Genomic DNA, 11,883 nt, shown 5'->3' with positions numbered 1-11,883 from the left:
TCCGGTCTGGCCTCCTGTTTCTTTCTGTGGGCACCCAGGGAAATCTCTGAAGGGAGGGGGTTAGATCTTGGGCCACTAAGGAACCGGAAAGTCTCCGGGATCCAGAGTGAGGGGTAACAAGAGGGTCCTCACGGGGGCCCTCGTGGCTCTGACCCCTGGACTTCCAGCTTGCCAGTGTCCCTTCCTCTAAGCCCCGTCACTGAAGGCCTGAGGCCCCAGAAAGAGGGAGGAAAGTTGACTTCAGATACCCCAGCCCCGCCTCTTCCCCCTGCCTGCTCAGCTTCCTCTCTCCACTTCCTGCTACTGCAGGCCTCTCCTCCGAGAACAGGTAGGGCCCCCAGGGACCGAGCATCTGGCATCTTCAGCCCCTGCTGCCTCCCTTTGGTATGAGGCAGCTGCCCTGACCCACCCCTGCCATGCACTGCCCGCAGCCTCCTCCCCTGCCACGGTACACAAGCAGGCATCTGCTTCCCTCTCCCCTACCCTCCCCTCCCTCCCTTCCTGCTCTTGCCTGGGCAGGGCACCTGCGCCTCCCTCCCCACCTCCCTCCTTCCTAATAACACCCTGGCCTTCTGGTCAATGGCCTAATGTATTTGTTTAGCTGCCTATTATCCATATGCTACACCTGCCCCAAACAAGAATGGAAGGCCCTGAGGGGAGGAGCCTGTCCTGTTCATCACCCTCTCTCCAGGGCAGAGGCACCTAATTCCAGCCTGTATTCAGTAAATACTGGATGGATGGAAGGAAGGAAGGGAGGGAGGGAGGGAGGGAGGGAGGATGGATCCTCCCCCGATCCAGGTCTCCTGCTCCTGGGACTGCTGCTGGGATAAGTGCCACCCTAAGTGATAACCTACGTAGGACTCTGTACCTGGTTAGGAGCTGGGGCCTGATGGGTGGATGGAGAGAGAGAGGAACAGATGTGTGATAAAGCAAGATAGTAAAATGTTCATGGTAGAATCTTGGTAGTGGGCATATGGATGTTTCCTGTACAATTCTTTCAGCTTTTCTCTATGTCTGAAATTTTTCATAATAAAATGCTGGGGGAAGAGATTCAGTGGCCCCTCCATGGTGTGGGAAGGGAGGAAGAGGGGATGTTATTACCTTTCCAGATATATGGACTGCCTACTCTGGGCCAAGAACTTTTCCAGGCGCTGACTGGGTTTTGCCAAGGGCTGGCCCACATTCACACAGCCCCCATGGCTGTTAAAAATCTTAAAATATTTCCTACCACTTCAGTAAAGAGCTATTGTTTTGAGTCCTCTCCCCACACCGCAAGACACACTGGCCTCTCTCCTGGGATCCCCAGATTCCCCACCAGCTGGTACTAAAGATTTAACCCCTGCCTGCCGGGTGTGGTGGCTCATGCCTGTAATCTCAGCACTTTGGGAGGCCGAGGCGGGGGGATCACTTGAGGTCAGGAGTTTGAGACCAGCCTGGGTAACACGTCAAAACCTTGTCTCTACTAAAAAATACAAAAATTACCCAGGTGTGGTGGTGCACGCCTGTAATCCCAACTACTCGGGAGGCTGAGGCAGGAGAATTGCTTGAACCCAGGAGGCGGAGGTTGCAGTGAGCTGAGATCGTGCCACTGCACTGCAGTCTGGGCAATACAGTGAGACTCCGTCTCAAAAATAAAATAAAGAATTAACCCCTGCCACGGCAAGCGGCCTCTGGGGTCCATTCTGATTGGTCAGGGTCTCTGCCATATTGATTGTAAATATCTTGAACATGACCCGAGGGCTAGAGCAGCCTTGAGTCTTACCTTTCTCCCTGCCAGAGGCCAGGTCATGACTCACTGGCTTCCTGCAACCTGAGGATGGCCCAGCCAGAGGACAAGGCACCTGAAGTCCCCACAGAGGGGGTGAGGTGAGGCTACTAGGGCTGAGGCTATGCCCTCCTTCCCCTGCATCCAGAAACCCTTTCCATCCAATACCTCCCTCACTACAGAATCCTGAATCACATCTCTGAGCCTCTGCCCTGGGCCTGCCCCTGCCTGTACCTTTGACCTCACCTCAATGTCCCACTGCCCACCTCTGACCCCTGACTCCCTGGACACTGTCCATCCCAGGCTGGTCCCACCACAGGTGAACAAAGCAGACAGGACCCCTCTAGGGGTCCTCAGCACCCTAGAGCCACTTACTCGCCTGCAGAGGACATGGGGAGTGTGGCATGTGCCAGAGCTGGATACCCAGGATGCAGAGGCCCTTGTGGGGCTGTGGCCACTAGGGGTGAGTACTCACAGCTGGGGGCCCATCCTGACCCCCATGACACCCTAGATTAGGACTCTGCTGGTTACTAGCGACAAACACGACACAAATTGGGCAAACTAAAAAGGCTATTTATTGCCGGGTGCAATGGCTCATGCCTGCAGTCCTAGCTACTCAGGAGGCTGAGGTGGGAGGGTCATTTGAGCTCAGGAGGTCAAGGCGGCAGCGAGCTGAGATCATGCCACTTCACTCGAGCCTGGGTGATGGAGCAAGACCCTGTCTAAAAAAAAAAAAAAAAAAAAAAAAAATGTCATTTCAAGAAGGTCTGGATCCTGAACTTCAGAACGCTTATAAATTCCTCTTCATCCCATTTCTTGGCTTTGCTTTCAACTGCGGGGAATTTTGGATATTTGGGACTGAATATAACAAACACCTGTCCTACAGCGGCTTAAACAAATAGGCATTTATCTTCCTAACATAACCAAAAAGGCAGCTGCTGGCTTTAGATCAGCAGCGCAGTGACATTGAGGCCAGCATAGCTATAATTCTCCTGGACTTCTCTCACAGCTTCCTGGGGGCTGCCCCAGGCCCAAGCACCTGTGTGCATTCCAGGCAGGAAGAACAGAGGCACCACTTGCATCTGTTTATTTTACAGGAAAAATAAAGGTTTTCTTTTCTTTTTTTTTTTTTTAATTTTGAGAGTTTCACTCTTGTTGCCCAGGCTGGAGTGCAATGGCATGATCTCAGCACACTGCAACTTCCGCCTCCCAGGTTCAAGTGATTCTCCTGCCTCAGCCTCCTGAGTAGCTGGGATCATAGGCATCTGCCACAACGCCCGGCTAATTTTTTGTATTTTTAGTAGAGATGGGATTTCACCATGTTGGCCAGGCTGGTCTCAAACTCCTGACGTCAGGTGATCCACCCACCTCGGCCTCCCAAAGTGCTGGGATTACAGGTGTGAACCACTGTCTCCAGCCAAAATAAAGGTTTTCACAACTGATTCAGAAAATATAGATGGCTGGCCGGGTGTGGCGACTCACGCCTGTAATCCCAGCATTTTGGGAGGCTGAGGTAGGAGAATCGCTTAAGCCTAGGAGTTCAAGACCAGCCTGGGCAACAGAGCAAGGCCCAGTCTCTATTTAAAAAAAGAAAAAAGAAAAAAAAAAAAGGATGGGGCCCAGGTAGCAATATTTTTAATTTTTTTATTTAATATTTTTATTATTATTTTTTGAGATGGAGTCTCCCTCTGTCACCCAAGCTGGAGTGCAGTGGCACGATATTGGCTCACTGCAACCTCTGCCTCCCGGGTTCAAGCGATTCTCCTGCCTCAGCCTCCCGAGTAGCTGGGATTACAGGCGCCCGCCATTACACCCGGCTAATTTTTGTATTTTTAGTAGAGACTGGGATTCACCATGTTGGCCAGGGTGGTCTCGAACTCCTGCCCTCAGGTGATCCACCCGCCTCGGCCTCCCAAAGTGCTGGGATTACAGGCATGAGCCACCGTGCCCGGCTGTAGAAATATTTTTAACAGCTCTCTTGGGACGTATACAGCCAGAGCTAAGAACCACCACGTATATCAATCATGATACATATATCAATCATACTCATGGCTGGGTATATTAATGCCGTGAACAAGGAATTCTGCAAGGAATGTGGAGTAGATTTGGAGAGGACAGCAAACAGGGGCTACCACAGCTTCCTCCTCAGGAGGGTATCATCCTTCCCAGCTCAGAGCTGTATCCCACCAGTTTAGCAACACCAGTGTAACAAATGAAGTCTTTCCAAAAGAGCTCCAGCACGCAGTGGCTCACGCCTATTATCCCAGCACTATGAGAGGCCGAGAAGAGCGGATCACTTGAGGTCAGGAGTTCAAGACTAGCCTGGCCAACGTGGTGAAACTCTGTCTCTGCTAAAAATACAAAAACTTAGCTGGGCGTGGTGGCAGTCGCCCATAATCCCAGCTACTTGGGAGGCTGAGGCAGGAGAATCGCTTAACCCCGGGAGGCGGAGGTTGCAGTGGGCAGAGATTGTGTCACTGCACTCCAGCCTGGGCGACAGGGCGAGACTCCGTCTCAAAAAAAAAATCCTGTGGAAGATGTCCATTGGCTGAGCTTGAGTCACATGCCTGTTCCCTGAACCAAACAGTGGGCCGAGAGCACCCTCACCCTGTTGGCTAGATCAGGTCATGGGCCCACCGCCCCCCGCCCAGGGCTTGGGGGAAGTCAGCCCAACACACATGGACTGAAAGTAGGGAGAGGGTTTCCCTAAAGGAAATTTGGGGTGTGGAACCCAAAATAAGGGAAATGGATGCTAGTCAGGCAAAAGCAACAGACATCTGCACACACCTTTGTCACGCTGGCCTTTGTCTCTATCCCCCAGAGTTTCTTGGTCACAGGACGTGACCCCAGCCAGGTCCTGGTGTTGAGGTCAGGACCTTTACCAGGAGAAGTCAACACCTACCAGATCCAGAAGATTCCCAGAGGTAAGGCACCTCCCCTGAGGTTCCAGCCCACAGTCAATTGATCACTAAGAACTATCAGCTGGACCGGCGAGGTGGCTCACGCCTGTAATCCCAGCACTTTGGTAGGTCGAAGCGGGTGGATCGCTTGAGGCCAGGATTTCGAGACCAGCCTGGCCAACATGGCAAAACCCCGTCTCTACAAAAAATACAAAAATTAGCTGGGCTTGGTGACGCGCGACTGTAATCCCAGCTACTTGGCAGGCCGAGGCACGAGAATAGCTTGAACCCAGGAGGCAGAGGTTTCAGTGAGCCAAGATCACACCACTGCCCTCCAGCCTTGGCAACAGAGGGAAACCCTGCCAAAACAAAACAAAACAAAAACACCTGTCAGCTTTGTTTCCAAAATATCTGATGAGTATTTCCAATCCTGTCTCCCTTTCCTTCCCGCAATCCATTCTGAGCCCAAGATATTTTTCAGTATCAATCAGATGTTATACACCCCTGCCCCAAATCCTGCAAAGAACATGCAACGTCCTTAGATACAAAATGTAAACTCCTTGTCATGATCTATAAGGTGCTGTGTGATGTAGTTCCTTCCTGTGTCTCTATCTATTGCCCCTCATTCACTCTGCCCCAGACACACTGTTCCCCTCTGTGTGTCTTTAGCATGCTAAGTGTGTTCCAGCTTCAGGACCTCTGCTTGGGTTCGTCCTGTATGAATGCTTTTCCTGGAGGGGCTGGTTTAGTCTCCATCCTCCAGGCCTCTGCAGAAATGTAACCTTTCTTGACCATCATAGTTAAAAGATGGCACCTTGGTCACTTTCTTTTTCTTTTTTCTTTTTTTTTTAGACAGAGTCTCACTCTGTCGCTCAGGCGGAGTGCAGTGGCCCAATCTCAGCTCACTGCCACCTCTACCTCCCAGGTTCAAGCAATTCTCATGCCTCAGCCTCCCAAGTAGCTGGGATTACAGGTGCACACCACCACATATGACTAATTTTTTGGTTTATTTTTATTTTTATTTATTTTTTATCATACTTTAAGTTTTGGGATACATGTCCAGAACGTGCAGGTTTGTTACATAGGTATACAGGTGCCATGGTGGTTTGCTGCACCCATCAACCCATGATCTACATTAGGTATTTCTTCTAATGCTATCCCTCCCCTAGCCCCCACCTCCCAATTTTTTGTATTTTTAATAGAGATGGGTTTTGCCATGTTGGCCAGGCTGGCTTGAACTCCTGACCTCAAGTGATCCACCCACCTCAGCCTCCCAAAGTGATGGGATTACAGGCATAAGTCACCATGCCTGGCCTCTTGGTCACTTTTAATCACTCCATTTTCTTCATAGCACTCAATACAATATCCACTTTGTTTACTCATTTTTAAAATTTTTGTTTATTTATTTATTTATTGAGATAGTCTCACTTTTGTCGCCCAGGCTGGAGTGCAATGTCTCAATCTCAGCTCACTTCAACCTCCACTTCCCGAGTTCAAGTGATTCTCCTGCCTCAGGCTCCCAAGTGTCTGGGATTACAGGCGCCCACCACCATGCCCAGCTAATTTTTGTATTTTTAATAGAGACGAGTTTTCGCCATGTTGGCCAGGCTGGTCTCAAACTCCTGACTTCAGGTGATTCGCCCACCTCGGCTTCCCAAAGTGCTGGAATTACAGGCGTGAGCCACCGTACCCTGACTGTTTATTCATTTATATTCTGCCTTTTCCCCCTCCGCCCCCCGCTAAAAGGTAAGCTACAGGAAGGCAGTGAACTTGTCTGCCTTTTGATAACTGTATCTCCAGTGCCTGGAAAGGACTAAGGGCTCAGTAAATGTTTGTCTAATGAATGAATCCTTGTTGGTGGCATAAGTGGTACACAAGAGTAAAGATGGAGACTCCAAGGAGTGGGAACTTCCCTGTTCTGAAGGTCCCTGGGGGGATTCTGAAGGAATGGAGGAGCAAGAGCATCCCAGGGGACAGAAAACTGCCACCACTCAAGTTTACTTTCTCCTTCTTCCTCCCCCCACCACAGGTGTGTCCCTGGAATCCTCCAACCTCTGCATGCCAGACCTGCCCCATCTCCTGGCCTTTCTATCAGCCAGCAGGTACAGGTCACCCATCTGAGGCACTAAGGGGGACCCTTCCCTAAGACACCCCACTGACACTGTGGCTCCCACCTCTTTATTCTCAGGGATGTTCTGCCCAGAACCCTGCTCTTGCCCCCTCCCACTCTAGGGCCCAGAGATGAACACACAGGTGAGGCACGGTTCTCTAAAGAGGGCACAGCCAACCTGCCAATTTCCTTGCTCCAAGGGAATGAAAGGGGCTTTGGGGCCCAGACTACTGGGTTTGAGGGGAATATAGAACTGGAGACTAGAGAGAGCTGGGGGCCTGGACTTTGTAGTCCCAGAGGGAGGAGGGGATGGGGGCCTGTATTCCTAGGTCCTAACAGAGGAGGGGATTGGAGGAGGAAGGAACTGGGGGTCCCGGACGCTTGGGCCTAAGTGAGAAGGGGACTAGGGGCCCGGACTCCTGGGTCTGACTGAGGAGGGGCCAGGAGCTAAGCCTCAGCACCTCCAGCAATGAAGCTGGGAAGTAAGTCTCCTGGCGCCTTGATGGGACCAGGGTTGGTCCCTTGGATACCTAGGACACCTTCTCACTTCTGCTGGCTCCAGATCCTGTGCAGATCGGCAGGGTCCAACAGGACACCCCAGGGAAGGTGCTTTCCATTGTGAACCAGCTCTACCTGGAGACCCACAGAGGCTGGGGGAGGGAGCAGACCCCTCAAGAAACAGAGCCAGAGGCTGCTCAGAGACATGATACAGGTTAGCTGGGCGGGTCCCTGGGCCTCTGAGGGGGAGGGAGCTGCTGCCCCTGTTCTAGGGGACCGAACGCCCTCCTCACTTCCAGCCCCCAGGAACCCTGCGCCTCACGGGGTCTCCTGGGTGAAAGGCCCGCTCAGCCCGGAAGTGCACCTTCCTGGGCCGGCTCTCTCCAGCCTCCTGGAAGAGGAGGAGGAAGACCTTGAAGGAAAGGAGGAAGGAAGGGAGGACGACCCTGAAGAGGAAGGCCCTGAGGACGTGCTCACCATTCACGTCCAGTCTCTGGTCAGGGCCCGGAGCAGCTACGTGGCCAGGCAGTACCGAAGCCTTCGGGTGCGCATCGCCTCAGATTCTGGGGGTCCCCACGGGTCTGGGGACCCGGCCACGGAGCTGCTTCAGGATGTGCGGCACCTCCTTACTGACCTCCAGGATCACCTGGCAAAGGACTCCTACATCAGGGCTGTCTTTGGAAGCAGGGGTCCTGGGCTCCCCAAGAAGGACGAGGATCCAGGTAATGGGAGGACTGGAAGGGAGCCCCCACGGGTTCAAGTGTGCAACTTCGTCCTCTCCATCGGTGCGCACACGTTTCCTTCTGCACCCACACGCCCTTCCTACACATCCCACGCGTTCTATCGCCCATGTATGCGCGCAAGTTCACACCCAGGCTCACTCTTCCACACATGTTCACAACCATGTCTACACTCACGGGGGACCAGAGCTAGGCAGGGGTGGCTGTGGGCCAGGGTGGGTTGTTGGAGCGCGTGGGTGGGCGTGGGACAACTTGGCGGTCCTGTGCTCACCCGTCCCCCACACCCCGCAGGCCCCGCGCTGGAGACGGCGGTGTGCCAGGCGGTGCTGGCGCCCCTGAAGCCGGCCCTGTGGACACGACTCCGCACACTCCGAGCACCGGAGCTGCGGCGGCTGCGGCGGCGACAAACAGCCCTGCGGGCGGGGGCGGGGCCTCCGGGGGCACAGGGGCCGGGACCGGAAGGGCAGAGCCCCGCCCCCGCCTTGCGGAGCCGCATCCACGAGCGCCTTGCGCACCTCCACGCTGCCTGCGCCCCGCGCCGCAAGGTGGCGCTCCTCTTGGAGGTGTGCAGAGATGTCTATGCGGGCCTGGCTCGAGGCGAGAACCAAGGTAAGGGAGGGGTCAACGTCTAGCGTGGTGGGGAGAGCCTTGAGAGTTGAGGGAGCCAGGCGGGAGGCGAGTATGCAGGCGCACGTCGAGGGAGAGGGTAGCACTGGTGGGAGGAGTCTATGCGGTCCTGGAGATTCTGGTAGGAGGCGCTGTCATGCCCGACAAGGTGGAGGGGCAGCCAGCCCTCGTGGTCCTGGGGATCGGATGGAAGGTGTCTACGCGCCCCCATCCATCTCAAGACCTTTCCTCGGGTTTTCCCAGATCCCCTGGGGGCCGACGCCTTCCTGCCGGCGCTGACCGAGGAACTCATCTGGAGCCCAGACATTGGGGAGACGCAGCTGGACGTAGAGTTTCTTATGGAGCTCTTAGATCCAGATGAGCTGCGGGGAGAGGGTGAGCCCCCAACTCCGGAATGCTGGAACCCAGCGATCCAGTACCTCCGGGATCCCAAACAGCCTCCCCCCGCAGCAGGAGGGACGGCAGGCAAACTGCAGGGGGATTTGGGGCGACCAGGGAAGCCGAGAGGGCGGAGCTGACTTCCCTTTCTGTCCCCAGCTGGGTACTACCTGACCACGTGGTTTGGGGCGCTGCACCACATTGCCCACTACCAGCCCGAAACAGACCGCGCTCCCCGGGGGCTCAGCTCCGAGGCCCGCGCCTCCCTGCACCAGTGGCACCGCAGGCGGACGCTGCACAGAAAGGATCATCCCAGAGCCCAGGTGACTGCCCATCTGGCTGCAAGTAGAAGGGAGGGTGAGACCTGGTGCCCTTCTGACCCAGCTCCCATCTCTCCCCACAGGCCAACCTGCCCTTTAAGGAGCCATGGGCAGAAGAGACTGTGACAGGGACCAGTGACAACTAGGGGTTTCACACCCCTCCGTTCATGCCTGTAATCCCAACATTTTGGGAGGCCAAGGTGGGAGGATTGCTTGAGCCCAGGAGTTTGAGACCAGCCTGGGCAAAACAGTGGGACCCCCATCTACCAAAAAAAAATAAACAAAAATTAGCCGGGCGTGGTGGCGTACTCCTGTGGTACCAGCTACTCAGGAGGCTTTGCAGTTTTAGACAGGGGTATCAGAGAAAGCCTCACTGAGGTGACATCTGCAGAAAGGCCTGAAGGAGGGGAGGGGAAGGGAGGAGCAGAGTGGGTATTAGGAAGAGCATTCCAGGAAGCAGGATGAGCCAGTGCAGAGGCCCAGAGGTAGGCTGTTCCCTTTTCCTGGGACCCCTCCCTCCTCCTTGCTGCTCCTAAACCACATAGGTCAGGAGTCTGGACGTCATGACCCAGGTACGTCTGGCATCTTGCTTGAGGAACAGGGGGTTTTGTTTTGTTTTGAAAGAAGGTCTCTGTCTGTTGCCCAGGCTGGAGTGTAGTGGCATGATCTCGGCTCACTGCAGCCTTAACCTCCTGGCTCAAACAAGCCCCCTGCCGCTGCCTACCAAGTAGCTGAGACTACAGGCACCTACCACCATGCCTGTCTAATTTTTAAAATTTTTTATAAAGATGAGGTCTCTCTTTGTTGCCCAGGCTGGTCTCAAACTCCTAACCTCAAGCAGTCCTCCCACGTCGGCCTCCTAAAGTGCTGAGATTATAGGCGTGAGCCACCGTGCCCAGTTGTGATCGTTTTTCCCAAAGAATGTATCACATGCTAACAAACCATATATTTATGTATTTCATTGTTCATAGTAACTACAATTTAAAAAACTAAAAAGAAACAAGCGAGGCCAGGTGCGGTCGCTCATGCCTGTAATCCCAGCACTTTGGGAGGCCAAGGCGGGTAGATCACCTGAGGTCGGGAGTTCAAGACCAGCCTGACAAACACGGAGAAACCTGTCTCTACTAAAAATACAAACTTAGCCAGGCATGGTGGCGCATGCCTGTAATCCCAGCTGCTCTGGAGGCTAAGGCAGGAGAATGGCTTGAACCCGGGAGGTGGAGATTGCGGTGAGCCGAGATTGCGCAATTGCACTCCAGCCTGGGCAACAAGAGTGAAACACCATCTCAAAAAAAAATAAATAAATAAATAAATAAATAAAAAGAAACAAGTGAAGTTAACGTTAATAATAATATATTTGATTTAACACAATGTATCCCAAATATTATCACTTCAACATGTATCCATATTAAAAAGTTACTGACATATTTAAAACTTTGTATGTTTGTGTGTGTGTATGCTAAAGCTTTGAAATTTACTGTGCATTTTACACTTAATCACATCACAGTTTGGACTAGTCACATTTCAAGTATGCACTAGCTACATGAGGTATCTATCTGTATCTATACATATAGATATATCTATATATAGATAGATTTATATATTTACAAAAATAAAAAATAATTTATATATAAATTAAAATATTTAATCTATAATTATAATAATTATATTAATTTATAAAATAATATAAATATTATAAAACAATAATATAATAATTTATATATATATAACTTTTTTCAATTTGTAAATAAACTGGACAGCCTCCAAACCACAATAGGTTCAGAGAGGCTCCTGACGTTGGCTTTTTTTTTTCTTACCTCACATGTGTAGCAGCTGGACTGACCCTGGCTGTTCGAAGAGCCCTGGCCAGTGGCCAGTTGTCCTGTGGACAGTCCCAGTTTCTGGCCTCGTCTGCTGCTTCCTCATGATTAAAATCTGGTCTTGCAGCTGTGGGGAAGAATACTCCGCAGGGACACTGTGTCCTTCTCGGTACCTGAATCCCATCAGGGGCCGTGATTGGTAAAGCTAACTTTGACCATTGAGCTAAGGAGATAGGCTAGTCAGCTAGAGCTGCCATCAAAAAGACCACAGATGGCCGGGTGCGGTGGCTCACGCTTGTAATCCCAACACTTTGGGAGGCCGAGGCAGGCGGGTCACGAGGTCAGGAGTTCGAGACCAGCCTGGCCAACATGGTGAAACCCCGTCTCTACTAAAAAAAAAAAAAATTAGCCGGGCATGGTGACGCGCCTGTAATCCCAGCTACTCGGGAGGCTGAGGCATGGTGACGCGCGTGCCCATAATCCCAGCTACTCAGGAGGCTGGGGCAGGAGAATCGCTTGAACCTGGGAGGTGGAGGTTGCAGTGAGCTGAGATTGTGCCACTGCACTCCAGTCTGGGCGACAGAGCGAGACTCTGTCTCAAAAAAGAAAAAAAAAAGATCACAGACTGTGTGGCTTAAACAACAGAAATTTATTTCCTTACAGTGAAACTGCGTTTGCAAAATTATGACTGAGACAGTGAAAGAGATCTAACATAATTGACTCCA

General features: G+C 52.4%; 1 protein-coding gene across 1 annotated transcript; it reads left to right on the top strand.

The window, feature by feature from the left end:
- The first annotated feature begins 160 nt into the window (after positions 1-160).
- Positions 161-10,651, top strand: RINL (Ras and Rab interactor like). Its single transcript, XM_055369314.2, has 12 exons — positions 161-328; positions 1,778-1,866; positions 2,069-2,228; positions 4,587-4,689; positions 6,695-6,767; positions 6,854-6,918; positions 7,338-7,487; positions 7,573-7,995; positions 8,305-8,622; positions 8,884-9,015; positions 9,178-9,341; positions 9,422-10,651. Exons 2-12 carry the CDS (start codon positions 1,817-1,819, stop codon positions 9,482-9,484), a joined length of 1,701 nt encoding a protein of 566 aa, XP_055225289.1. The 5' UTR covers positions 161-328; positions 1,778-1,816; the 3' UTR covers positions 9,485-10,651.
- Positions 10,652-11,883: the final 1,232 nt, after the last annotated feature.

The sequence above is a fragment of the Gorilla gorilla genome, chromosome 20 (genome assembly GCF_029281585.2).
Source record: "Gorilla gorilla gorilla isolate KB3781 chromosome 20, NHGRI_mGorGor1-v2.1_pri, whole genome shotgun sequence".
NCBI lineage: Eukaryota > Metazoa > Chordata > Mammalia > Primates > Hominidae > Gorilla > Gorilla gorilla.
This window is presented reverse-complemented; position numbering and strand designations above follow the sequence as displayed.